Source organism: Kryptolebias marmoratus, linkage group LG7, assembly GCF_001649575.2.
Source record: "Kryptolebias marmoratus isolate JLee-2015 linkage group LG7, ASM164957v2, whole genome shotgun sequence".
NCBI classification, from domain to species: Eukaryota; Metazoa; Chordata; class Actinopteri; order Cyprinodontiformes; family Rivulidae; genus Kryptolebias; species Kryptolebias marmoratus.
Window position 1 is genome coordinate 15,361,738 of NC_051436.1, and position 27,960 is coordinate 15,389,697.

The 27,960-nt window shown below is 40.5% G+C and overlaps 1 protein-coding gene across 7 annotated transcripts in view; it reads right to left on the reverse strand.

Annotated features, from left to right (window-relative positions):
• The window catches only part of ehbp1l1a (EH domain binding protein 1-like 1a), a 35,333-nt gene that overhangs the window by 5,392 nt on the left and 1,981 nt on the right, over positions 1–27,960 (reverse strand). Inside the window, exons 2-27 of one of the 7 annotated variants that reach the window (XM_017427032.3) lie at positions 27,579–27,636; positions 27,015–27,110; positions 26,825–26,878; positions 24,072–24,250; positions 23,624–23,766; positions 22,130–22,351; positions 20,749–20,913; positions 19,273–19,398; positions 18,999–19,142; positions 16,872–17,072; positions 16,657–16,716; positions 16,487–16,586; positions 13,503–13,568; positions 13,123–13,302; positions 8,657–11,730; positions 8,510–8,558; positions 7,222–7,428; positions 6,445–6,984; positions 4,340–6,118; positions 3,951–4,116; positions 2,397–2,563; positions 2,265–2,313; positions 1,655–2,167; positions 1,507–1,543; positions 1,336–1,379; positions 635–746 (exon numbers count right to left, since the gene is read on the reverse strand). In XM_017427032.3, coding sequence (XP_017282521.1) covers positions 635–746; positions 1,336–1,379; positions 1,507–1,543; positions 1,655–2,167; positions 2,265–2,313; positions 2,397–2,563; positions 3,951–4,116; positions 4,340–6,118; positions 6,445–6,984; positions 7,222–7,428; positions 8,510–8,558; positions 8,657–11,730; positions 13,123–13,302; positions 13,503–13,568; positions 16,487–16,586; positions 16,657–16,716; positions 16,872–17,072; positions 18,999–19,142; positions 19,273–19,398; positions 20,749–20,913; positions 22,130–22,351; positions 23,624–23,766; positions 24,072–24,250; positions 26,825–26,878; positions 27,015–27,110; positions 27,579–27,636 — 8,531 coding nt within the window. Of the gene's footprint in view, positions 1–634; positions 747–1,335; positions 1,380–1,506; positions 1,544–1,654; positions 2,168–2,264; positions 2,314–2,396; positions 2,564–3,950; positions 4,117–4,339; positions 6,119–6,444; positions 6,985–7,221; positions 7,429–8,509; positions 8,559–8,656; positions 11,731–13,122; positions 13,303–13,502; positions 13,569–16,486; positions 16,587–16,656; positions 16,717–16,871; positions 17,073–18,998; positions 19,143–19,272; positions 19,399–20,748; positions 20,914–22,129; positions 22,352–23,623; positions 23,767–24,071; positions 24,251–24,981; positions 25,124–26,824; positions 26,879–27,014; positions 27,111–27,578; positions 27,637–27,960 lie in introns of those variants that run through there. The other 6 variants (XM_017427033.3, XM_037976535.1, XM_037976536.1 and 3 more) reach the window with 6 other exon arrangements.

Below are 27,960 nucleotides of genomic sequence, written 5' to 3' on the forward strand. Positions count from 1 at the left end.
AAAATCAACAGCAGATTTATAATCCTCGTACAGGGGAGCACTTGTATGAATTGGTCGTGGTATTCCTAAGTGCTTCGAATAGAGGGCAACTAGACTGTTTTTTATGAAGAGCACATTTTACTAACTATCACCCACCTCCATATAAGAAAGTAATCATTTGATGTACATCTAAAATTTTTGGAGTTAACCTGATTCAAGATGGCTGCAATGGCTAATCAACCTTACAAACCCCCGTGAACTATAATTTAGTGTGGTAGTAGCTGAGATGCATCCCCAACACACGCCCCTGAGTGCTAATAGACTTTACAAGACCTTTGTTTGAGACTTTGGCAGCCAAGGCAGGAGATGATGGTCTCTCATTGAATCATTGAGTGTTTTCTATAAGAGTTAGATTAAACTGACTTTTGATTATAAGTATTCTGCAGTGATTTAGAGGTGCTGCTGAGATGACTTTAGTTGTGAAAAGGTGCCGTGTAAATAAAGTGAATTTAATTGAATCAATACCACAGCAAAACATGATTTATAGAATTTAAAAGGGCAACATCAATGTAAACTATTGTCATTTTTCTCCAAGACAACGCTAATCTGTAACCCAGAATTCCACCTACCTTTTATTAATCACCAAGACCCCTACCTGTTTCCATTAACTGTCGGAGTTTCCTCTCCACCACGCTTGCATTATTATCGATGTACAATTGTTCTGCTTCCAGAGCTTCAATCTGATGCAACACATATTGACTTGAATCCTATAAACATGGACAGAAACACACATCAGTGTGTTTTTAGATTAATATAACAAGACTGACAAAAGCTGCAAAAGCATCAAACTAGTGAGAAAGGCTGTACTAACTAAAGACCAATGAAGAGTGAATGATGAAAACTGCTGAAGAAGCTGAAACTGAATTGCTAGAAGCTTACTTTTAGCTAAGAGTTAAAAGTAGCAAAATGCTAGCTAAAAGCAGCAATAAGTTAGCTTAAAAGCTTAAAGTAGCAGGTCTGAAACAGAACAGTGTTTTGGAAGGAACTGAAGAGATCCTTATGTATTTCAATGAGGAAATTATTGATAAATGAAGTGAAATATTTTGAAAACTACAAAAGTTACAAAAAAAAACTATTTATGAATGGCTGAAAAAGCACAAAGCATGCAGAAGGACTTAGATTGCAAGAAACATACGGACAACTAAAAAGCAGGAAAACAACAGTGAACGCTGTCTCGGCATTGACACAGTCACGTGTTTCTTTGAAAGCTGCTCATCCTCACAAATTAGCACTCATGTTCGTTTCAGTAACAGTTCCATGATTTCAGCCCCTTCAGTCAAGAGGCTGCTCACTCACCTGGCCCTCTGGTCTGTCTTCATCCACTGCAAAGTGTGTTTTCTCTGTAAAGCAAAAACAGAAATTAATAAACTACCAACCAATATGTAAATGTCCTCATAAAAATCTACAGAAATCTATATTTAAAAATCATTTTAACTGTAAAACCTACATTAAAAAACAACAACTAACCAGTTTCTGATTTCTCCCGGTCCTGTACTGTGCCAGCCTGATAACAATGAAGAAAAGATACTTATATTTCAGAGATGAGAGGCGGAAAAAAGAGGAAAGAACAATAAAAATAAACAGAACATATAAAAAATGTAGTAAGGCATCATACCACTGATATGTCTCCCTCTTCCACTGAACCACTCCTTCGCTGGGACCTACGCTTCTTCACCAGATCAGCGTCTCTGACGTGAGAGAAGCCTGACTTGGACTGAAAATGAGTCCTTGGTGGTGGCACTGGATGCTTGTCCCCCCCGGGCCCAGGAACCTGAGAACGTTTGCATCTCGGAGGGGGAACCACCTCCTTACTGCTTTTGCCCTCAGTCTCTGGCGGGCCTGCGCTCCCAATCATCTCCAGATTGATCCCCTCCTCCTGGAGTCTCTGGGTGCAGTAGCGAACCGTCGCTTCTGGGTCTTCCTGGTCCTCCCGGTTCCCTGCTACTGCATAGCTGGACTCGCTGCTGTTCTTTTCGATGTGAAGCACACTTAGCTCCTGGCCCGTGAAATGGGTGCGGATCTGGCTGAGGTAGGTCATGACGATGAGACGGTCAGGCACTGCGATCAGGGTCATGTCTGAGGGCTCCATCAACCGGGAAATGCCAAGCTCGGCAAAACCATCGAAGGCCTGAAATCGGCAGAAGGATTGATGGATGGATGATTATTATCAAGATTGACTAAGCAATGATTACGAAGAAAAAAATGTTAATAAAAAGGTTTAAAACCTTCTTGTTGTTGTGTTTGATGTCATATGGGTCCAGCATTTCAAAATTTCTAGTAAACGGCAAGAGAACCAAAAAGTCACATAAAACTGCACACAGTAAAACACATATTGCACAAAATCAAATGTTTCTTACATTTTCTCAGGGTGGAAGTGATGTAAAATAGCACAGAATGCCAGGCCATTCCTCCAGGAAGTGGTGAAGTTGTTGATTTTCACTCCCTTGTGACCCTGTGTTACCTCCTGACACCACTCCAGTAGAGAATGACCGGATGCCACTAAGGCAGGACTGACCACAGGACTCTAGAGCATACACAATAACAGCGACACAAATGACATTTAAGACACTATTGTACAAAACAGAAACTTTCCTGTACAACCAAGTGATGACTGACTGATGGACGTAGTTAGTAGGGCTGTAACGGTACGTAGATTTGTACTGTGATGGCTCGGTACAGACGTTTTGCCACAGGTGATGACTCCCAGAGAGGTGCGTATTTTATTTAACTGCATTATACTAACAGCCCTGAGAGAAAAGAAGCAAAGAAAGATACTATTTAAACACTCTCAGCAGAGGACGGTTGGTTCGGCTTCTGTGTTAAAGAACCTGAAAGCTGCAGCTGAACTTTAAAGGTGCTGTCAACAAAATACCAGGAACCAGACTGAAGCATCAAGGACCATCATCACCTTCATCATCATCATCATCAGGGCGTTGAACAGGACAATGTTATAATATGACAATATTAAACCAGTTTTTACTGTAATGATTATTAAACACAGAGTGAGTTTTAAGATCACATGTGAAGCTATTTTGTTTTACTAAAAGAAAAGTCTGTTCCTTTACTGTTATATAAAACAAACACGAGAGATACTTTTATTTACAAAATCACTAGATGTTCATTTGTGAATGATTTAGGCCCTAAAGTCAGATGTTTAAGCACTTTACTAAGCATTGGAGGTTTTGTTTAAATGATTCTGTTTGCAGTTTTTTTGTTTAAACCTGTCAATATTCATAAAATTCTGAATATTTTCCCATTTAATTTTTGACATTTTTCATATCCACCATTTCTTTGGTGAGTTATAACATTCCACTGAAATTTAACAACCAATCTAAGTCCAGATAAGACTTTATTTTGGAGAGCCCAGTGCTGGAGGTTTCATTCTGGTAAAGGGTTTGATTCCACTGCTGCTTGATAAGGATGAGGGATAATGACGAAGTGAAGATTCAGCTCAGTCTGCTGGTTTCCTTAGATGGGCAACTTTTATTTGTTGCTGTTTCACAATGTACTGCATGTGAACGTATTGCTTAATAGGATTTAATACACTGTAATTGGATTTACATATGAACCTGTTTTGGACTGAACTGGATTTATGATTTGGACTTGTTTCTTCTCTTGTATAATGCTCTGAGATGAGTTTTGTTGTGAACTGGAGCTATATAAATAAACTGATTTAAAACAAAAAGATCCACACATTATTGGCTGGGCTTACTGGCTTGGTACCTGTATGTGTGACGGTGCTGAGCTACCTCTCTTTGGCATCTGTGAATTACCAAACAGGAACTGAGCCGCCGTCACAAGAGTCTCTTTTCTTATAGATAAGACACAAACTATATGTGCAAAAGGGTTGATATGTTGGACACAGACATTAACTGCAATTTCAAACGTTGATAAATTCAGATTTCACTCACATCCAAAGAAGCGGCCTCATCTGCAGGTCTTTTCTGAGGAGTTGTTGGTTCACTGGCTTGTTGGGAGGCGTCCCCGTGTGTCTTTGTGCCATTTATGGAAGAACGCTTTTTTCCTCGAGCCACAGGTACAGGCTGAGCTGACGATTCTTTGCCTTTTTCCAAAAGCCTGTTAAGAGGCACATAACAAACAAAAGCAACACGTGAATTCTTTCCTAACACTTGTTATCAATAGGTTTTCAGATGCTGTCGCTCATGAATCATACATTGACCAGATAATAACATCAGAAATCTTTGAAAATTCTGTTTCGTAAAGGCAGAAAAAATATGCAAGAAAGAAATCCCATTCATAAGTGCATTCCCCAATATTTTTTTTTTTTGACTAATCTTACCTTTGATTCTCTGAACAATCAGCAGCTACATTTAAAGACACAAAGCCAAAGTCGAACTCTTCATCCCTCACTTCCCTCCTTGGGCTCTTTTCTATTAGTTCCATGTCTGTTTTAGGCTCAACGTGAAGCCAGTCGTCTTGAGAAGATGGAACAGTGATTGTACCAAACCCAGCAACGTCTTCTTCCAGGACATTTCCAGTGTCACCCATGTTCGATTTATTTGTAAGAACTAGTTCGTTAGGAAAGGCCCAACCTTCAGAAGCTTGAACCTGAATCTGTGCAGTATCCTCAAGAGACTGGGACTGAGGAAATGCTTCTTGCATTGCTTCTAGCACTTCCTGTTCCAGCTGTAATACATCTTCACTGCGGATTGGAACCGAACCTCCTTCAGAGATCACTCTAGAATGTAATGATGAATTTCCCTTGGAAGCGGCAGATGTATCATCTGGATTTGTCAGAGCCAATTCCATTCTTTTGGGAACTAAACTGTGTACATGTGGTAGATGAGTTGGTGTCAGATCTCTCTTGGTTCTATGCAATGGAACAGGAACACTTGACTTTTTATTTTCTAATACCGTTGCAGGGTTGATTGAATCAGTTATACTGTCTGAAAGGGGGAAAGGTGCTGAACCAGAAACGGCAAACTCATCTGAAAACAAATCACCGAGTTGATTCCTTGCACTTTCTTTTGACAGGGTCACGCTTGAGGCTTTTGGTATTTTCTCTGATATATTATCGTCCTCTGCATTATCACTTTCTTCAGTTGGGAATCTGCTTCTCAGTTTCACACCAATCCCTGCCGTAGATGTGGAAGATTCAGTCGGAAGATTGGGGAGTTCTTTACTTTGTTCTACAGCAGACAAGTCATCAGATGTTGACGGAACTGACAAGAAACCACCTTCTGCTGTTGTTTGTACCTTAGCACTATGGGATGTCTGCGATGCTCTCACTGTAGATGAACAATTGTCTGGGAAGGAGTCTCTACGACATTTCCTCACACGAGGCCTTGGAACTGGATTAGTTGTTTGTTTGGCCAGTTCCACCTGTCTTGGTTCTAGCACATGTTCTGCCACTTTGAATGTGATGCTGGACACCTCAACGGATGCTTTAACAGCTGGCTGTTTTAGTTTCTCTGAATCCCCCAGTGTTGTGTTGTTGAACTGGACTGGTTGGACGAATTCTTCATTTGAAACATTTAAATCCCGAGCAGCAGTTTCTCTTTCACTGTTAGATCTGCCAGCTTTTCTTGCTCGTTTTGGAAGTTGTATCTTCTTGATGATTGAAAGAGGGGCGGTGCGCTCTACATGCTTTATGTGTTCTTCGGGCCTTGAGGTGATGCATTTTATTTCTTTTGTTTCCAATGGCTGAATTGCGTGAAAAGGAGTGGAACTGCTGGCTGATGCTACAGGAATCTCACAAGTAGCATCCTTCATTTTGACCTGAACTGAAATAACTTCAGGGATGGGCTTAACAGGTAAGCGATCCAATTTTTGCTCCGACGTTAAACTATCCCTCTTTCTACAAGGTCTTATTGGAGCAACACGTTTTTCTTGATCACACTCTCTTGGCTCGACTTGAACCTTTGTTTTTGGCCTCCTGTCTTGCTGATGACCAGCGGTGTCAGCTTGTGGTTCTGTCAGACTAGTGTCTCGATCACCTGAAGACCCGTGCAAAAGTACATCCAATGGTGCTCTTCTATCTTTGACGGTATCTGGAAGTGATTCATCTGATGTAGGCTGAAGGGGAGTAGCAGACAGTTCTTTCAACCTTTGCTCTGGGCTTAAGGAAAAGAGAAGACACACTTCAGAATCAGCTGTTATGCTGCGCTTGGGTATCATGCATCCTCTGTGCAATTAATGAAAGAGACCAAAGTTTTGATGTAAGGTAAAAAAATGAAGTTTTTGTTAATTCAACACACAGCTTTTATTTGTCTGCTTTACAGGCACGCAACTATTTAAAATGATACATTAGCACACAAAGGAGACTAAGACCTTTGACCAACAACATTTTCTAAATGGTTTTAAAAGCACCAGGCAACAGATATCACCAAAATAAAGGAGTTGTAAAGTACACACCATGCAACCAGAATATCTACCAGCACTCACCCTTGCTCTGGTTGGGAAGAAGACAATGTTTTTCTAACATGTTCCTGTTCTATACCAGCCTGGTGTCTTGCTAGCAAACTTTCCAGGCACACTGATGTATAAACAGAGTCCTGCCCCGTCAACAATGTCTCCTTTCTATGCTGTTGTCCAGGAGGTACCTCTTGTTGGTTAGCTTGTTCGCCATCTCTTGACATTTCACTTATATCTGTCTCTGACAATGGTAATAGTTTCTTCATATTTGAAACTAAAAGCTTGTCCTCGCCATCAGTAGTTGACGATGGAAAGACCGACTGATCATCCTCTAAGTCCCACATGTAAGGCTCAACACTTGTTGGATATTCAGTATCATGTTTCATGGGAATCTTCTCAAAATTCTCCTCTGCCGTCTGTGGGGGCGTACTACTATTGGTAAAATGTGGAATACGCTCATTTGAAAAACCCATTCTGTCTTTTTGATGCACAGAAGACGGAGTGAGTTGATGATCAACGTCACCTAAAGCAGAACTAGATGGCCCCAGAATAGATGCTACCGTTTCATAACTGTAAAAAAAAAAATGGTAGTGAGTGATGAATATGAAGGTAAATACAAAAAGTTAAAAAAAAAAATTAAAAGATTTTATATAAACTTCCATGCACATATAATCCAGTTTCTCAAAGCTTACGTTGTGCATTCAAAAGTAGAATGAAATTTTATTATTACACTCTAGGAATACCATTAATAAATAAACTTCCTGGTTCATGCTGTTAGCTGTAGTTTCAAACCAGTCTTAAACTTACCCTTTGTGAAAAACATCAACAATAGCCTTTACTAATCCAGAAGTTTCTTCTGTCTTTGCTGACAAAGAGTGTTCTGCTTGTTTTTCTGATACTGCTCCCTCTGCCTCCAATAACTCCCATCCAAAGACTCCCACTGTCTCTGATGTGTCCAATGATTTCTTCACTGTCTGGGCTTCTTTTGCTTCTATTTTCTCTATTTGTGATTTGCTGAGGATCCAAATGTAAAAGCTTTTAAGCTGTGATTCAAAAAGCTTGTGTGGCATAAACCCAAATCTAAGACCCCCTTCACACTGGATGAAGACCATGCTACAACATAAAAAAATTCTGCCAGAATGTAATTGGTCTTTCCGCGGTCTTAGCGAGGTTTTGAGGTGCACGATAACAACACAGTAAGCACATTATTACACGTGATAAAGCATGATAGATCCATTATGGCACGCACTTAACTTCTGTAGCAAGGCAGCGTATGAAGGTCCTGAATGGAGTATGAAGGGCCGTGGTGGCAGCAAATGCGTGATGTGGGAAACGAATGGCTCGGCCATTGAGAATTTGACATTTGCTGTTTGACAATATACTTTTAACTTATAACTGAGAATAGAAGTTGTTGTAAAGCTTCATAAGAATCTTTAAATATAGTGGAAATGAGTTGATTGAAAACCGATCTATTGAGGCAAATTTACAATCTCAAATTATTTAAAACAGGCCCGGCACCTACAGAAACACACACAAAAAAAGAGGGAGATTGATAATGAGGTGTATGAAGGTGACCGTAGTACTGCTTTCGCTGGCCTCATGCCTGAGCTATAATCCCATCACAAAGTCAGCATCATGCTAGACTGGCTTGATCTTCTCGCACATAGCTTTATCTGTGTGGTCCGAAAGACTCGTGCCAGGGCAGGGGCCTGGACATGGTGCGATTGTGGGCTTTTGTGGTTACGATCTTTGTGGGAATGTGTTGCTGGTATATAGAGCATGGTAAGGGCAAAGGAAAGTGTCTTAGGGGTTCAGAAATGAGATAAGTGGTGGGTACAGAGAGCGCGGCAGCATTGTGATTGCCTTCACACAGATTCCAAGTTCGCTACAAACTCGCCACGTTTTAAAAGATCGTGTAGCACAATGTCAAGAGTGAAGGGTCTTAATCCAGTTTGAAGGGGGCTCAACATGCTGAATTCACAGGGCTGTACCATGCACTGTACAGCTCGTCTTTCTCAGTCCACACAATCTATGTTAGGCAAGCACTAAATCCGTTTCAGAACAAAACATAACAGCACTGGGCTCTCCCACTTACCTATTATCTGGATAAACATCGATAATTTGTTTTGTATCATCCTTTTCTTCTGCCATAAAGCAAACATATGAAAATATATTAAATTACACCAGTGTTCAAAAGGTGGATTTTAATGAATGTTGACACTGAAAACTTTAAATGGCTCACCACATGTAAGTTCTGTGTGCTGGCTCCTAACAGATGATGAAGGAATGCCAGAAACCCTTGTATCTTTGAGATTTGATTGTGCATGTGTTTGTTCTTGTAAAGCATGTTTTCCAGTGGAAACAGGAAGTGGAATATGGACAGTTTGTGATATGTTTGATTGCAAATAACTTGGGAACCCTGGAATCTGAGACAGACGTGGACACGATGAAGCCATAGCTACCATATACTTGTGTTCGATTTGTTTATGATGTGATTTTGAAGGGAAATTTGCACAAAGGACATTTTCCTTTTGCTGCTTCTCAAACAAGATCTTGTTGTATGTTGCCCAAGTTTGTTCCTGTGTACATTCAGAGCTATGCCTTCTTGCTGATAAAAGTCCTGGGACACGTGAAGTACATGGAGCAGAGGCGTATAAGCTAATCATGTCTAGTGGTCTGTTTGCTTTTTGAGCAGAAGGAAATCCATATGCTCTGGCCTTTTTTGGGCAGGATGTCACTGAAGTCACCATGGATTTTCGGCTGGAGTAATCCAGCTGCTCCTGTCTAGCAAGCGTCATCAAACTTGCATGTCTGTCCTGAAGTTTCCCATGAATTGGTTTAGTTTCACTCATCCATTCTGTGCATGGAACTGCAGTCAAAGATGCAAATCCATTGATATGAGAAGCACTGAAACAGCAAGGTAGAAAACGGATCATATCAGGTTCAAAAATGGATTTACATTTAGGTCTGGAGGAAGCTTTGAGGATTCTGGAAGGCTCGAGGAAAGATGGTTCCAAGGCTGACATGGTCTTCATTGTTTCATGGTCTTGGGCTGGAGTTTCTGTCAAAGGAAAACTCTCCTTCGATGTATCGTCATCCCTGATGGGTGGTTTAGAAAGCATCTGGAGTTTTGACGCTCCTTCGAAGGAAGAACATGCCGAACAAACAGCTGGCACTCTGGATTGGCCAACAGACGGAAAGCCTGAAATCAATGATTTCCTTGGGCAAGACAAAGCCAAAGGTATCATGTTTTTGGATTTGTCTAAGTAAACTGGTGAGAAGTCAATACTTTGCTGAAAAATCTTTTGCGGCCTGTACATCAATGAACCCAGGTCAGAAGCCCATCCCTCCTCCTTTTGCATTTCCAATGATGAAAACCCTGGTGTAGCAGAAAATATGGGGCACAGAGGAAGGAGGCTGACTATATTTGGCCGATAATACTCAACTTTAGGGTGTGGAACAGATGGGAAACCTTTAATATGTGATACTTTGGGACAGGATGGTACAAGGGACACTATTCCTTTCACTGTCATCTTACCTCTGTCATATTGGTCAATCAGTAGCATGTGCTTGCTTGTCATTCTAGGCTCAAACAATGGCTTCTTGTTTGCTGTCCACAGTTTGGGAGAATGAAATGATGGAAATCCTTCTATCTGTGAGACTTTAGAACATGAGGTTGACAGACTCACCATACTTGTCAGGTCAATATTAATCTCGCTGGCTTTTGGAACAGACGGAAAGCCAGGTATGAGTGATTGTCTTGGGCAAGTTGGTGTAAGATAAACTCCTTCTTTAACGTCTTGCTGCATTTTATTTTTCTGTAGTTGAAGTACAGACTCTTTTTTAACAACTTTTTCCCATAATATCTGATGAATGGCTTTCCAGTCTTTGCTGTCAGCTTTCTGTATTGATGGAAACCCAGTAATTGTAGAGACAGCTGGGCAAGATGGAAGAACGTCGATGCTACTGGACCCATTGTAAATTAGTGTGGGTGTCAAGGCAGATGGAAATCCAGATGTAGAAGCTTGTTTAGGACAAGTATGGGCTAAAATGGTCATGTTCCTCACATCATAATCGCAGAGTGGATCTTCAATTATAACTGCATTTCTTTTTGGCTTAGTTATTGAGGGTTCATACTTTGTAGCCCATTTTCTGATGAAATTATTTAGCACTAAGGATAGAATGCCCTCAATCTGTGTGCTCCTCGGACAAGAACTTAAAATGGTGATGCTGTCTGATTCATGGTATACTACAGTAGGTTGTATATCTGGATTGGAAGAATCGTTTGAGGAAGTCGGTGTGTCGGCTCTCATTTGTGTCATTTTATTTTCCTCTTTTACAGCCACTGCCATGGTACCAGGTTCAGATTCCATTTTTTCATCCAAACGTAGTCCCTGTTGACATGTCGGTGGTTTATCATCATCCGTAATGTCTGAAACAGATGTCTCTGATAGATTTGTAAAAAATGGACAAATATCCAGCACACTTGCTTTGTGAAAAATTGAACTTTTTGGAGAAACGGATGGAAAACCTGGACTTATAGCCTCCCTCGGACAAGACGGTGCGAGTAAAGCCATTTCATTTTTCTGGTTTATATCATCTTCTGATGCATGTCGTGGTGACGTTTCATTAATTTGAAATTCTTTCCTCCAAATTATTGTTTGATCTGTTGGCCAGGGTTTTTCTTCCATTGCAGATGATTTTGATGGCATTCCTGAAATGTTTGTCACCCTGGAACAGGTTTCCAGGAAAGTGTAAGATTCAGGCTGTGTATGTTCAGGAACATGTTGGTCAACATGGTGGGAAAAGGTTTTATCCATTATTTGTTTTACATGCTCATGTAGTTGGATATCACACTCAGTGCTAGAGATTCCACTATCCTCTGATTGCTTTTTTGAATCACCCTCACCATCCAGAGAGGATTTAATTGTTTGTTTGGCAATAGTTGAAGATTCAGACATGCCACTCAGAGTTTGGAATGAGGACAATAGGTCTACTATCCCAGCTTCTTTCTCTGACTTCATTTTATTATAATTATCGTCATCATTGGTGTGTAATACTATAAAAATACCAGCTGTTTCCTTTACCAGTTCAGTTTCTGGTGCTTTTATGGTTTCCTCTGTAGTGACAAGTTCCTCCCTGTTTAAAGAACCTTTTTCTGTTGTCACTTTAGGATCCAGTAATGGTACGGTTCTTTCTGTGGGAGGATTTTGTAACTGTTGCCCAGAAATAGTACTTTCAGTTTGAGGTTGGAGGTGTTCTGCTGTATCAGTAAGAATGGGGTATGAAGGTTGTTGTAAAACCACGATCTTATTTCTGAAGAAAAGGCAGACATAAAATTTAAGTCAACATGTAGATAATGTCAAGGAAAATGGAAAATGATGCAAATCTGTGTGCGAGCATTACAATAGTGAAAAAGTGAACAATGTTATTCAAGTTCAACACAATAAAGCACACATGCGGCACTCATCTAGTTTAATATTAGTGGTGATTTAGGGCAGTGGCTCCCAAAGATAGGATCGGGACCCCACTGTGGGTCACAAAACACCAGATTGAGGATCATGAGAAAGTCTCCAAAAAAATACTCCAGCTAGTATATTTTTACTATAATTGTTCCAAAAAATATATCAGTAGATGTATATCTATTTGTGCTATCATAATGCTCTTATTTGTTTACTTTTTTTATTAATGTTTGTGTAGTTCAAGCAAGAAAATTTAGGGCTGCAAGTCTTTGACATTGTTATGGGGGTCAGTAGTTAAAAGGTTTGGGAAATCCTGCTTTAAGGTAAAAATACTTACCAAGTATAACCCTAACCATCTGAAAATAAATTATGTGTGTGTGTTAGAGGGGATTGGGAGGGGGGGCGTTCTCAAGACAACTTTTAGGTGAATGAGTTGTGCTATGTTCAAATTCTCAAACAGGTTTAAGTCCAGAAATTGACTACACAAGTATTTTTAGAGGTGAAAGAGAATTTATGATTGCTAAATTTGTAACTTCAGAGCAAGGTCACATTTGCATGTAAGTAAAATCAAAGTCACAAAAACTATATGTTAACATTTAAAGTTGTAATACTACAAAAAGTACAAAACATCAAGCTCTTCCCTAAACAAAAAAATGCTTCCAGTTAAGCTATTAAAAAAAAAAAAAGATAAGCATTTGGTGCAACTGTTGTGGTGATGAAATAACTTGCATGTTCCCCTCACAACATCTGGGTTCTTCTGGGAGAAGTTTGCACGCTTTCCCTATGGTCCCTATTTTTCCCTCCCCTTTCTTTAGACCAGAAGTAAGAGATGAACGTAAGTAAAATCTGTCTGACTTTGTGTTAGTGGACCCAAGGGGATGCGATACGCACCGACAACAATCCGACTCGTTAAAGATACAAGTCACTCCTCAATCATAATGAAATGTGAGTTGCAAACATTTCAAGACATTCTGTTGACGCCCTAAAAACTACCATTTAGCAACTGGTCGCCAAAAGTCCCAGCCCAATGTGGTACTACCGTTCTGATATTTTGGACGTCTTTTAAAATGTGTTTATTTTGTGGTATTTAGCCCTGTTTCTTAGTCGTGTTACTACAATTCAAATACATATATATAAATATGAAAAAACCATCCCTAAGAAAATGCATGCATTGCATTAAAGCCATGCAACATGTCACTACACCTACACAAAAACAGAGCTCTGTTCATTCACCCTCAAAACTTACCCACTCTCATTACATCCTCCATGCGCTTGACCAGGAACATCACAATACAATGAATCTAATGTAAAAATGTTATCTGGTTCCTCTGAGGACAAGAGCCCATGACTGTCTGCTGTGAGTTTAATCCTCTCTGTTTCTGTTACAACAGTGTTTCCCTCTCCTGTAAGCGTTTGCCTCACAGGGCTGAAACAATAGCAAGACAAAATGGGGAACAGAGTTGAGAAATCAAGGAACAAATGAACAAATGAAAAACCCACAGCAATTCACACACGACAAGTAAATCTTTCTAAACTAACGAGACTATCAGCCGATGTTGCGAAGCAAAGGCTTTGTTGTGAACATGCAAAACGTCACTGCATCGTAGAGCAAGCGAGGTCACCCACCTTTCACTGACAGTCAACAATAACGGCATGTCAGGGATGGAGTGCCACATTCTGCAATCTACGTTTCTGAAAGCAGAATTCAAAAGCAAATGTTTCAGAAACTAACCCACTACAATTAGAGCTTAAAGTTTCACAATCCCCCCCCAAAAGGTATAGTGCAGCTAGAGCTTCCTGAGCTGGAATTTAAAATCCCATTTTCTCTTTCTGCAGCTCAAAAAGTGAGAATATGACCGGTTTGGTTGTTTTTGAAAATGTCATGATGACCTTTCTCTACAACCAATTCTAAAAACAAGAAGAAGAAAAAAAAAATTCATTGCATAGTATGAAGTGAAAGGTTATCCTGAACTGTTTCAAATGGTGCAGTTTGAATGAGTGGTACACCAAAGAAAGGTAATACAGAAGAACTCGCAGTGGAACCCAAAAGTTGAAGTCAGAACGAGACCAGCTTCCCTGTCAGCTGGCTCCTGTATAAGTTTTAGGTCATAATTAGTTATTTCATGCTTCAAAGAAAGCTCATGTAACAACATGATAGTGTGTAGGCAGGGTTTAAGCCCCCACATCTCTAATGCACAGACCCTGGTTCCAAAAATACAACATGGCAGCTTCTGTAAATTGGTTCCTGCTGGACTCAAGTCCCAACAATGAGAGAAGGCAGGGACACTTAGTTTAGGATTATAATGTGTGTATGGTCCACACTCCACATAAATGACAAACTCGGCTGAATTCACCACAACAGAAGCTTGAATCACACGACTGACCTACATCATGATGGTGGTAGACTCTGTGGATAAACAAATATGGTGGAATCGGACAAGTGTAGACTCTCAGAGAAGACGTTAGGTGGAAATATAAGAGTGAACCTGCTGCTAAATGAAAAAGATTGAGTAAGACAGCTGTCAAGAATGAATATCAGGGATCAAGCAGAGCGTTGGAGAACCATAAAGACAGAGCTCAACACTTCTGCTAGACCAGTAAGTTTACCATTTCAGCCTTTCTTCAGCTCCAGTCTAATGCTAACATAGGGTCTTTATTCAGGAAATCTGAGTGTAAATAAGTATCAACACATGAAAATTGTTGGACTTCTTGTTCCCAAATGGTTCTTCAATGAATGTCGCCACTGTTGACCTATTTTCAGTCACTCTGGCTGTTTCCATGGGAAAATAAACCTGTAGTTGGCAGCCGTTCACATATTTTGCATACAAAGTTTTGAATTTAGGGAAACATTAAGCATCAATATGAGAAAAATATTGTGCGGGTTTGGATTCTTACTTTATGAATCTTTTTTGACAATGACTTTGCGTTGGGTATCTTTAAAACTTGGTTTTCCAAAAATATTTGCTTGGTTGGAAACATTCAAAATGTAGAAAGACTGCAAAGGAATTTTCTGTATTTTCTTATACGAGTCGCCAACTGGTCTCCAAAAGTTTCAGCCCAGTGAGATACCACCTTAACTGGTTCTAGATAAGAACAAGTTTGATTTCCACAGCCAGAGAGCCAACTCAGAGCCACGTCATTAAGTCACATTAAACGTCTGTTCCAGTAAATAACTGTGCCTCCCGCTGTGGTGATCTGAGTTTCTGTAAAGGATCAAAGTGCAGAGAGACACTGTGGTCCACCAACCACAGGGTTTGTCACATTATTCCTGCAAATACATGTCTGAGTATCATCTGTCTCTATTATAGAGACGGATTCAAACAACCGTCGGTGTTCGTGAACACTCCTCTGACTGACGTTTCTGATCGTATTCTGATTGACATGAATGTTTAATCATTGTGTGATGGAAACAACAGTTTGGATGAAAGTCCCACCCAGTCAGTGACTTTTACATCCCCAGTAGTAGATAAAACACAATGACGAGAAACCAGTTTATTCTACGGAGTTTAAGGCTGTAAAGTGTGCAGTAAAAAACTTTAAATGTTCTCTTTGGACACAGAGACTCCAGGATTGGTTGTGTGTGTGTGTGTGTGTGTGTGTGTGTGTGTGTGTGTGTGTGTGTGTGTACAAACAATGTCTCCCGAGCTAGTGCAGGTTCCTGTGCAACTCCTGGACTCTCTGACACAATAGCCTCTTATTGTGAGACCGTGCCATATTTACAGTTACGCTTTTCACAATACAATGTAATACAAAGTCTAAACCATTCACAACCACGAAGCCCGCCGGGGTGGAAGTAAAAAGAAAATCTGCAATCTGTTCCCTCGGTTCAGTTAATCTTTGCGTGACAGACGTTATTCTGTTTGAGAGTAATACATCATCGTCTGGCTTCAGTAACAACAGACAGTTGGACTAATTCTTGTTTCCAGGTTCGCTGCTCTCTAAACACACCATCGGATCTGTAAAACTACAAACAACTGCAGGAAAGATGGACTCTTTTGAATCAAAACAATACAAATCTGAAACTTGTCATTATAAAAGTGTAAAAAAGAAAAATAGGAATCTGTTCTTTAGTTTTTACCTGATCTTTGCTAACAGACAAACAAACCAACGGACACAACTGGAAACAGAACGTCCTTGGTGGAGAAACAAAAGGGTCACATAGGAGCAGAGGCAAGTTTTTAACAAACGGGTTACCTGTGACCTTTGACCCTGTCACTTTGAAATCAATAGTGATCACCCTTGACCTATGAGGTGTCCAGCTGTGCAGTTTAACATTCATGTTATACAGCTGCAGAGTTAGAGCACGGGTTGATCTGTGACCCTGACCTTTGACCGGATCCCCACCAAAACCTAATCCCTTGTTCCTTGTACCAGGTTTGACATTTCCTGAAAATTTAATGAAAATCATAAACTTTTAATCTTGTGCTCAGATAGACGGTACCAAAAACATAACCTACTTGGCGGAGGTAAAAACCATAAATTTGTTTCTCCACACTCCATGTCAGACGTGCGTGAGGCTCAGCACAGTCCATAAAAACCACTTTATAAAGTAGGCGACGACAATAACGTAACAATTAAAAGAAAACCGCTCTGCTTTTAAATGTACTTACCCTGTTGACGCAGCAATCTCATCTACTCCAGTTGTTGCTGGTGTTTTTCCCTCTTTAGACATGTCTGTCGTCTGGCTGGCAGAGGAGCTTGGATCGAAGCCTAAACAAAATAAAATATACATAATATTCTCTGGACATGGATGTGAATGTACAGTTATGTTCTTGCTCACTTGCAGGTATGGTACTCAGGCTGTCCTCTTCACAAAGCGTGCCCAGCTGTCTCCTGAATTCTAAAAGTGAAGCACAGATTGGATTTTACACATCCCATCAAATCTTTGCAATCATTCGCTGCACCAGTCGTGTATTCAGTGTGTGTTTTCCCTCTGTGTCAGGCTGCTCTGATAAACACAACCTAACTGTGATGTTCTCCTTTTTGTTTCTTTACCTGCATCCTGTCTATCGGGACAGACAGGGACAGTTTGGGATATGTGTGGCTGCTGAGGAGAAGGCCCGGAGGACAGAGGGGCAGAGGAAGAACCTAAAGGACTAAGTGAGGGGTTCTGGACTGTGAGGGGGGCGCTGTGGGGTCCAGCCTCTCCCTGTGCTTTCTGATCCACAGTCTGAGCAGGGGGCGGAGAGGATGACGCTGACAGGGAACAAAAACAGGGATTGAAAGAAAGATGAAGGGAAAACGAAGGAAAGGAAAAGACAGATATTGATGACATGGCAAGAGGTCAAGCAGAGCAGCGAGGAGAACCAGAGACCAAAAGGACCCTAATCTATGGTTGGCTGCCTAGTTTAGTATCAATAAATAAGATTATATATTATCTTTGTTTTATAAAAACAAATTTTTTTTCAACTGTAACTGAACATAAACAAAGGTAGAAAAACATTTAAAACAGTGTCAACAAACCTGTTTCTATTACTTAGTTTTTATTGTTACTGTTAGTTTTTATCTTTTTCTAAGCACCAAAAGGGAAGTCTATGTTTAGTTTCTCACTTTCCAATCACTTTTAAATTAACTGCGTGCTTCGGCTCTGCCACTATCACTGTTGGTGGCTAAATGGCAATTCAAAATTGAAGAAAAAATAAATAAAAGTTTATTTTCAGCTGCAGTCTGACTGACAGTTTACCAAGACACTAGTGAGTCGTGCATCTGTGCAGGCAGTTTTTCTAAATCAGCCTATTTTCAGGCGCAAGGCATGCAAAACTCTATTAGTTTATTTAATAAGATTTAATGAGCTGGTTTAATAACAGCAATGTTTTATTTAATGTCACAATGAACATTCAGTTGCTTTTTTTTTAGTTCAGTGACTTAATTTAATTAAATTAATGCGTTTGTTAGTGTTGTAATGTTGAATTGCTAGTAGATCATCTTATCACTATTATAAGATGTACCTATCCATTTATTCTAGGACATGCACATTATTTTGTTGCCCACATCTTACCCACTTCGGGCCTCTTTGCACCCACCTCAGCAGCCGACCCCACGTTTATGATTTATTCTGGAGTACACTTTAGAAATGACGTTAGGCAGAAATGGATCAGTTTTTTCATAATAATAATGACTTATCACTGGTGTGGTTGTTGGATCTGGACATGTTTTATGTCAGAGGAGAGCTACCAAGCAGGTGTCAAAATACAGCTCTGGTGCTCTTGAGACAGGTTTGCGATAACGGTGACAAAATCAAGCGAGTTTGAGATACTTGCCTCCAAACTGAGATTGGTTTGAGACGCCCACAACAACTCTGAGCATTTTGACTTTTTTTTTGTAAACAAGTGACAAAACTGCGAGCCTCTGAGACTCGGGAAGAATCTGAGAACCCCCAGAAAACAGTTCAATATGTTTTGGGGGCTCCTTTGTTGTGAATGCTGTTCACCAACCAGTCTCCAAGGGTCTGTTTGTATTGGTTGCTACATTCTGCCTTTAACTATCCAGCTGTGATTGGATGGCATTGGCACTGAGAACGTGTTCACTCAAACCCCCATCAGAGGAGGTGGTCTGGACCCCCTGGGTCCACATACTGTCCTGATCCTTCATGTGGGACCTCCCATGTTAATGTTGAAGTCATAATATAGTTCAGATGTCTGAATGTGTTGTCATTGATACAGAAACATCATCAGACCTTTGTTTGTTGCTCACTGACAGCCTCTGTGTGTGTGTGTGTGTGTGTGTGTGTGTGTGTGTGTGTGTGTGTGTGTGTCTGCATACAGAGCGGGTAGCTGACATCCAAACATAAAACGTTTTAGGATACATATTTTACCACCAAATGTGAACAGATGCATCAGAGCTAATCGTGAGCAGTCAAATCACTCGAAGCGGATTCAAAGCAGTTTCATAAAAACAAATGTGAACAGGCCCAAGGTGTTTTCATCCAGTGAGAAACTGACTTTTGATCAGCCTATATTGAACCGATACAGGTGATGAGTTAGCCTAGAGGTACAGCAGTAAATGAAATGTTAGTGCAGGTTTACACAAAAATAAAAAGACCAAATTTGAATCTGGGGCGCTCACACTGGATGCACAGGGGAGGGTGTTAACTGCGTTAGGTTACATGTAGAGCAGCATTACATGTCATCTGTACTCCCGCTGTTTTCTGCAGCTCAGCACTTTGCCCAGGATGATTAGTTGCAACATGCAGAAACTTAGGAGAAAGGGCAGGCTGTGCTAGAGGAGCCTGGGATTTAGGGGGCCTCCATTCAATCTGCCAGGATGCTGGAGGAGGGGGGAAACAAAACAAAACAAAACAAAAAAACATGAAAAAAATAACTTGGAAGCAAGGAGGAAGAAGAAAAAGAGCATGGAAAAGACGTTCCTATTCTAAAGTGCGTCTCTGTCCCTTTACCTCTCTCGGGGGCAGATGGGAGGCTGCTGGGTGTGGTGAGAGCAGAGCCCAAGTCCCCCGCAGAGAGGGGGCGAGCTTTGGGTGGTCTGGCTGCGGCAGATATAGGCGAGGAAGATCTGAATGGAGCTGAAGAAGAGGAGCAGAAAGAGGGAAAACGGAAAATATAGTTTCTCTGTTCAGTAGGCAGCAGGAAAAGCTGACAAACAAACAAACATGTTTGTGTGTTAGTCACAGACACAATATTCAGCCCCTGGGATGTTAATAATTATCACCCACCGCAGAAAGGCAAAGGGATAATGTCTCTGTTTGTGTCTGTTAGCAAATTCCCTCATGAACCACAATAAATAAATAAATATTGGATGTACATCCACAACAAATCCACCCAACTCAAGATGGCTGCCACAGCCAACTGACCGAAACAAAAATGACTGTAACTCAGATACTGATCCCCAACACGTCTCCAGGCACTACACACTGCATGAGATCTTTAGCAATAATTGTTGGAGTCACCTCTGTCTGTTAGCAAAATATCTCATGAACTACTGGACAGATTTTAATGAAACGTTCAGAACCTAATCGTCGCTGCCACACCTAATTATTAGCCAACACAAATTCGGTCAGTTTGGCAGATATTCTGCTAAAATTCGATGTGGTAGTAGCTGAGAGTCATTCACAACACATACTCTGACATTTTGAGATATCCTGCATAACATTACTTTCAAGGTTTGGCCACTTTCTTGAGTTAATAACTCTTTGACATTCTGAATCTGCCTCCTGCATTCAGCTTGTCATGGTGGATTTTTTGTGTACCGTACTTTCTGTACTACAGGGTGCACTGGATCATAAGACGCACTGTCTATGAACGGTCCATTTTAGAACTTTTCTCATATATAAAGCGCACCGGACTATAAGGCCAATTTTTGTAACTTTGCGCGGACGGCGCTCCATTCAAAATGGACGATTTCGGTGCTCTAGCGAAGCTGGTTAGTCTGTATCAGCATTTATATGATCCCTCTATGAGAGATCACAAAGATGATCAAACGGCTCAAAACTCACGGAAGGATACTGCACCGACGTAAGCGTCAAGTATAAACGCCTCCACCGCTCGCTCAGGAGCCCTGTGCGACTCTAACTGAGCCTTGATGCTGCGAGCGGTGCAGCTTTGTAGTTTAACCAAAGTTGTACTAAAACATTACAACTTCTTCCATTTATAAGGTGCTCCAGATTATAAAGCACACTGTTGTTTTTTGAGAAAACTGAAGGCTTTTAAGTGTGCCTTATCATCCAGAAAATACGGTAATGGTTGTTTTTAACGTCCACATTTAAGGCCTCAGACTTATTAACAAAAAGCTGGCTAGCTGGAAAAAGTAACTAGCTTATGCAATTTTGGCTACATATTTCAGGCATCGCATTAGCTTCAAAGCAAAAACACAACGGCAGCATCTCAAATATACAACCAGCCCCAACAGAACAAACCTGTCTGGGATTTTTCAGTGAAAACAGAAAGGTGGAGAGGTGGATCACAGGGTGACGGAAAGGTGGAGAGGTGGTGTTTGGAAGGGATGGGAGCAGAGGAAGGATGGCCTTCCAACCCCTCGGCTGGGAAGGCACCACTGTGGAAGTTAAGGGGTCTTTTTGGGGCTACGTTAACACAGAGTAGCAGCGGGTGTCCAGGAGGTGGCAGGAAAGAGAAGAGGACAAGGACAGATGGAAAACCAAGAGAGAGAAGGTGAAAACAAAACAGAAAATGAAACAAAAGAAATGACTGTACACAGCAAAGAAATCACATAGAAAAGAGAATCAGCCCCTTTTTTTCTACATTTGCTTTGTGTTCAGCTTCAAATAAACAATCCTAACCCTTATCTTTCTCGGGTTGGAACCCTGGAAGACGAAGACCTTGACTAAACATGATTTAGAGGGGTACCTACCCTCACTCAAGAAAACAACAAATCTGGCTCCATCAAAATGACGTCATATTATCAGCAATACACACGTGATTAAGTTGTTCTTTGTGCGTTATATTTTGTTAAGTCCATACGTTAACATAAATGTTAAAGTGTAAAAAACCAAAGGTAGTCTCTCACTGGGCTGTGACTCCTGGAGACAGAAGTCTCAAGGGGGTCTCCAAAATGTCTTGAAACATCTGGGGTTCTCGATTTCTTTGCATAACTCGCAGAGACTCGCAGCGTTGTCGGTTTAATTTCAAACATATTCAAAAGATTTAGGCAACAAAACTTTCTCTCAAAATAGTCCCAGAGTGGTCGCAGGCATCTGGAGGCCTCCTCGGTTTTGTTGAGCCTTTTTTCAATCCATCTCAAGAGAGCAAGAGCTTTATTCTGACAGTCCTGAATGTCCAGGGCTAAAAACGGCCACTGATGAGCACCAACAGCCTTCATCTCCAACATCCACAGCCAAGAGATACACTACCTTACAGACAGTGAGTCTACAGAAATGAAATATGGTTTGTAATTATTGGTCATTTTAGGACAGTGTCCAACCTAACTGCGTAAATCTCTTTCACAGTCAAATTCAACTTCTTTCACTTTGTCTTTTTTATTTCTTTACACTCTGTTTTCTGTAATAAATGTGTCTAACTGCTTTTCTTTTGCCTTTTTTGGGACATAAAACCTAACCTCCAACCAACGCTGTGAAAGAACGTTCTACTTCCAGTCCAAGAAACACACTTTGTTCCAGTGAAACGATGAAAAATCTCACATTAGTAAAAATCGACTCGTTTGTGTGACAATCACACATTAAATTAAACAAATCTTAGGTTAAAAAAAAGAAATCATGTGCTTAAATGATCTGTCCTAAGATAAAAGCGAGCAGGGAGCATAAGGAGTTCCTGGGCCGGTACCTGATCTGACACACGACTGAAAGATTTTGGGAAGCGGAGGAGGACGAGCGCGTGCAAAGGTTGGGACTGAGTGGGCACGAGGGGGAGGCCCATCCTGCTGGGTGGTGCCCGGTGGTTCTGTGCTGGTTTGCAGCGAGGAGGGTGGAATAGGAGGGTTTGGGGATTCAGACAGGCCGGGTGAGGAAATGCCTGAGGACCTTTTCCTGTCTACTCCTGAGGTTACTGAGTAAAACATAAAAAGGTGAGACACTTGAAGGTGAAAAGAGAAGAGAAAAAACAGGAAAAGAGACATTAAATGAGGAGGGTTAGGGTGAAGACAGAAAAACACAACGGAATGAAGGCGCACAGACGACAGTGAAAAATGAAGAAGTTTCATTTTGTGTGAATAAAACCCGGGCCCTGTCGCAGCCAGACACTGCACTGTTTCACTAAATATAGCAAAACCTATTTGAAGAAAAAGGAACAGCAAAGAGAAAAAATTAACAGAGAATAGAAATGAAAGTGTCTGCAACATATTTAAAAAAGGAAGCAGCACATTTAAAGAAAAAGAAATGGTTGAGTCACACTCAAACCACTTAAAAAGCTAATGGTTCCCCACGTCAGGGAGGCAGAAGAACGGAGATGTCCAAGCAGGGAGTGAGTACACGTAAAGAGTGTCGTTTCAGGAACTGCGACAGAGATTCAGCCCTTCATCTCGTCACGCAGCTTTGAAATTAAACATGCAAACTATACACCAAAACCTGTGACTCAATCAGGAATAACTTGCTACGACATTTGGTAGTGTAAAAAATTTAAAAATAGTCATATCAATGGATTTTGGTGAAACAGATGAGAAACCCCAGCCCTGTTTGGAGCTCTATAGCTCAGATATGTCTCATAGTGGAAACATCATTTAAAGTGTAAACGGGTCACAGAAAGTTGAATTGTACATATCTGAACTGGCATTTCCATATCTTTAATTGTTCAGATCAGTTTCAGGCAAGATAATGGATGACAGGAAAACGGCAGAACAAATAATAGACCCAAGTTTTTGTGTGGTGTGTATTTTTTCATTGAAAAGACGTTGTATGAGGACGCAGGGTCTCAGGAGGATAAGGATAAAAATATATAACACAGCCTGGTACTTACAGGGTGACAGCTTACTTTATAGTACAACTCTGTCCCATAGGTACACTGTAGTTATCTTTGTAAGTACCCTGAAGGTACCAGGGACCCAGTTAGTAACGGGTAGATACTCCACAAGTACTTGGCTGCATTATATATTGCAACCAACATGAGAGACATGTTAGTAAATATCCTGGTACTTTATATTTGATGTGTAAATGAGTAAAAATGTACATGCTACATTTAGTCCAGAATGGGGCAGATTGCTGTTAGAAAGATGGCAAAACCATTTTTTACTCTGCTGTTCATTTAACATAAAAAACTTTTAGGTATTTTGTCTTGTAGTATCATTGCTTCATTAAAGGTTTTCCGATGCATATCCGGTGTTACCAGTAACGTGAGTAGTTTGTCCAGTTCCATAGCTGAACCGTCTCTCTTCACCGTCCTCTTCGTCGCTGTCAAAGTCCTCCAGATTGCCGATGTCACTCTGTTTCATACTCATTAAACTGGCCAGACTCTGCATATCCTCGTCCCTGGAAAAGAACAGACAGGATCCTTACAGATCAGTGGGCCAGGCGTGGACAAACCAGCCATCAGCTGGAGAGAGCAGCTTTTTTATGCTTTCTCTGATATGCTTAAAGAAGATTTCCGTTGTTTACAGTGTGAAGCTTTGTTTCTAGATGCTACTACAGGGCCTTGAAAAAAGTACTTTTTCAGATCATACAGACTACACCTTTAACGTGTCTTTGGTATAAATCACTCAGAGATGGTGTTTTTGACATAGAAATGAAACTGAACTGTGTTAAAAGTCAAATGATATGTTCTTGAGTGGACTTACGTAGCTTTGCCCTCCTTGAGAAAGATACAGGACAGGTTCAGTTTGAGTGTGGCTTCCACCACTTTCACAGACAGCGGCTTCATCTTGAGAGTTATGTCATACTGGGCTGGTGTGGAACTAGCATATTTCTTCATATTAACAACAGCTGATGCTAAAACCTTTCTACGACCTTTCGTTTCCTGAGGGGGGTGAAATGGACAAGGACATCAAGTTTGTGCAGGAGCAAAGCTCTTGAAATCAACTGATGAGCCAGAACAAAATGACCATTTATAAAAGAATAAAATCAAGTTAAAATTCTCATAATATTCTTTAAAGAACATTTGCATATTTATATTTGAATGTCAATGTAGCATTAAGGTCCTAATTACTATATAGACAAAACAAAGATAAAAATAAGAAAAGATGTTAGTACACAAGAAACCTAAGAAAACAGGATTAAGGCATAAATATATTTCTGAAAACCAATTAGGAACTAAAATTACATGAAAACTTAAAGAAAATAAAAGGGAACCAACTCAGAGCATCCCGAGCATCTGTGTCTGTCATTATAGTTTACAGTCCTTTCGAAAATAAAGTGGAAACTTCGGTCACAAGTGATAGTCCAAGAAAATTGAGAAATTACTGACAAGTTGAAAGAGAATTAAAATGCCCAGCCCTAAAAAAAGGGCCTCTCGCCATGTATCTTTTCAAGATACATGATCGTTTAATTTAAGTATGAACTTTAAATGATTCTCTCAGTTTTGTTGCTTTTCAATCTGGAATTTAAACTGAATTTTGGGGGGATGTGCAAATTTTAGTTTACACAACATTACCACTACTTTACATATGCTAAATATTTTTCTTCTAATAATCTAAATGTGCAGGACTATCCACCCCACCCACCCAACCCCCCTCTACTTTTTGTCCCCACCTTCTGCAGCAGTTCCAGCATCAAGTCTCTTCAGGTCCATCTCCACGGTCTCCGTCCATCTAACCTGGACTTTTTCTCCATTTGTCAGGACCAAACTGCTGCAGCTCCTTCAGGTTGGATGGTGCTGTTTGTCTCCAACAATCTTTAAATCAAACCAGAGATTCTCAGTTGGACTGAGGTATGGGTTTGGACCGGACCATTCCAGGATTTTTAACAGGCTCCCCTTAAACCAGATTAGGGTTCTTCAGCAGAGAGTTTAGGGTCGTTGTCCTGCTGGAAGGTGGACCTCCATCACAGCCTCAGCTCTTTGGAAGACTCCAACAAGTTTCTCTCAGTCCATCTTTCCTTTAACTCTCACCAGCTTCCCAGTCCTTGCTAATGAAAAACATCCCCACAGCATGATGCTGCCACCACCAAGCTTCACTGCAGAGATGATATTCTCAGCATGATGAAAGGTTTAAGGTTTGGAAAAGATGAGGAATTGTCCTAGTTGGCCAAAAACTTTCAGTTTTAGTCTCATCTGACCACAGCACCTTTTTCCACATTTGAAGAAGAAATTCCAAATGACTGCCCATTTCTTACTTTCAGTTATGTTTTTTCCTGCCCACTCTTCCATGAAGCCCAGCTCTGTGCAGCTTCTAGGGATCCCATGGACAGAACCTCCGATCTCCCATCTCCATCAGGATTATCTTTGGCCTCCTGGATGTTTCTCTGATTAATGCCCTCCTGACCAGCTCCATGAGTTTTTATGGACGACCCTCTCTCGGCAGGTTTGCTGTGGTGATGTCATCTTTTCATTTCCTAATGACGGATTTATTGTAAATCTATGAAATGCTCAGGGTTCTAGGATGTTTATTTATAAACCAACCCTGATCTTTTCTTCTCTACAACTTTGTCTCAGACCTGTGTGGAGAATTCCTTGGTCTTCATGATGTCTCTTGCTTGGTGGTAGACATTACTACTTAAAGGTGATGGACTAGTGTTGATTCTGGGGGCCGATACAACAAATGGATATAACCTGAGATCATCTAATTCTCAGATTACCAACACATGCATCTTTTTGAACTATGTGGCTTCTGAAGGTGATGGTTTCAAAGCAAAGGGGGTGAATACTTATGCACCCACCACTTTTTAAGTTTTCTACATTTTTAGATTTATTTAAAACAAGTTTTACCCCATTTAACTTCAGTAATCTCTAGTAGTTTGTGTAGGTCTATTACTTAGAACTACATTGAAAATTAATTTGAACTTTGTGTTGTAAGGCAACAAAATAAAGAGAATACCAAGAATACTAAGTATAAGGTATAACTGTTATAATAATATTTTAGCAAATTGACCTCATGTGTTCTTCTTAATAACATTTCTGTCATAAAAAAGAAAAAGAAATGACCAATGATAAACAAAAACTTCATATACCTACTAATACCTTGAATGTAACATCTAATGTATATAATTGAAATACCAGTAAAGTCCCATTTTGTTTAGATGCAAAGATTTTTAGATTAGTAGGAATGAAGCAGAACAAAGAGGAACAAAGCAGAGTAAGCTCATGAGATAGTGGATTTTTTATTTTTTTATTATTTTTCCAGAATTGAACAAATAATCATTATAAACAGCTGTGAGCTCAATAAAAGTCTCATAATAACCCTGATCATTTAGGAAATACCTGTACAGCCCTACCATTTGCAGAGGTGCTTTGGGTTTTAGGCTTTAGGGGGACATAGCTGTGTGAGCAACACAAGGTACATAATGGTCGTAATGTTTTGGCTCATAGTGGTGCATTGTACAGTTATAGTTTTCATGTAAAAGTAATTCAAACAAACAAACAAACAAAAAAACTTACATTTTCTATGACAAAAGTCCAGTCCTTGTCTTCAAACTCTTCTGCAGTGGGGTCCTGTTGGGCAGGAAAGTGTTGTAAACTACGCCACCGGCTGACTCGTCTGAATTACCGATAATTACGACACATTGCTCATATAAATGAAATAATTGATCAGTCAGAGGCATCGCCATGTGCAGATTTACTGTCCTACCTTGAAAAGCGTGACAGTGATGTCTAAACTCTCTGGGACCTGCCAAATAACCAGGCCCCTGTAGGGGTTCTTGATCCCCGGCTGCCAACTGTGAAGCTAAGAAAAAGGAAAAACAAAGACCAGAAACACAATGTTGACACTGGTGCTTCACCTGGTCATGGACAGTATTTGCCCCTGCAGAGTACATTTTCACACAAAACTAAAGAAAAACAAATTGGTACAACACAGTAACGCTGTCATTTTTTAAATCAGCTGAACAAGTCTGTGCTTGTTGTACAAACTAAGCTGTGAACAGGTTGGTATCGTTTGTACCCCCTTCAGTTAACACTGATTTAAAGGACTTTAACTCTTCATTTAGTGAACACAAACTAAGTGCCACCGTTTGACTGAGTTTAAACCCACAAACAGGCGGCACAAGTGGCTCCTGGAGCCCTGTAAGGCCCCTCGCTGCCTGATAGGAGGCGTTGTCCAATATGAGTCACCCAAGCAGCACCGAGCGGGGCGAGGGGAAGGAGAACGTGAGGAACAGTGTTAGAACATGTGCAGTCTCGGCCTTGTTGTTACCTTGGTGGTGTGGCGCCTGTTCCTTCTGATCCATATCACTCTCAGTTTGTCTGGTTGCCTGAAGAACAAAGAGCGTACATTGAGACGCTTTAGTTTTCTAAAAACAGGAATAAGAGTGTCACAATCACTGCTGAACTAAAACTTTTTCCACATCCGATACACTTATGTGCACTGAGATAGAAACTCTCGTGTCTTAGGACCCTGATAAGATTATAAACAAGGATGCAGGGAGCAGTTCAAGGTTTATTTTATCTTACCTATTTGTCAATAAGGATTGGATTTGTAAAAATGTAAAGCACAGCATACAGAGTTTAATGTTGGAATAAAGAACATCATGGTATTAAAAGGGTAAATGGTAACTAACTCATTTGCTTTTCTGTAA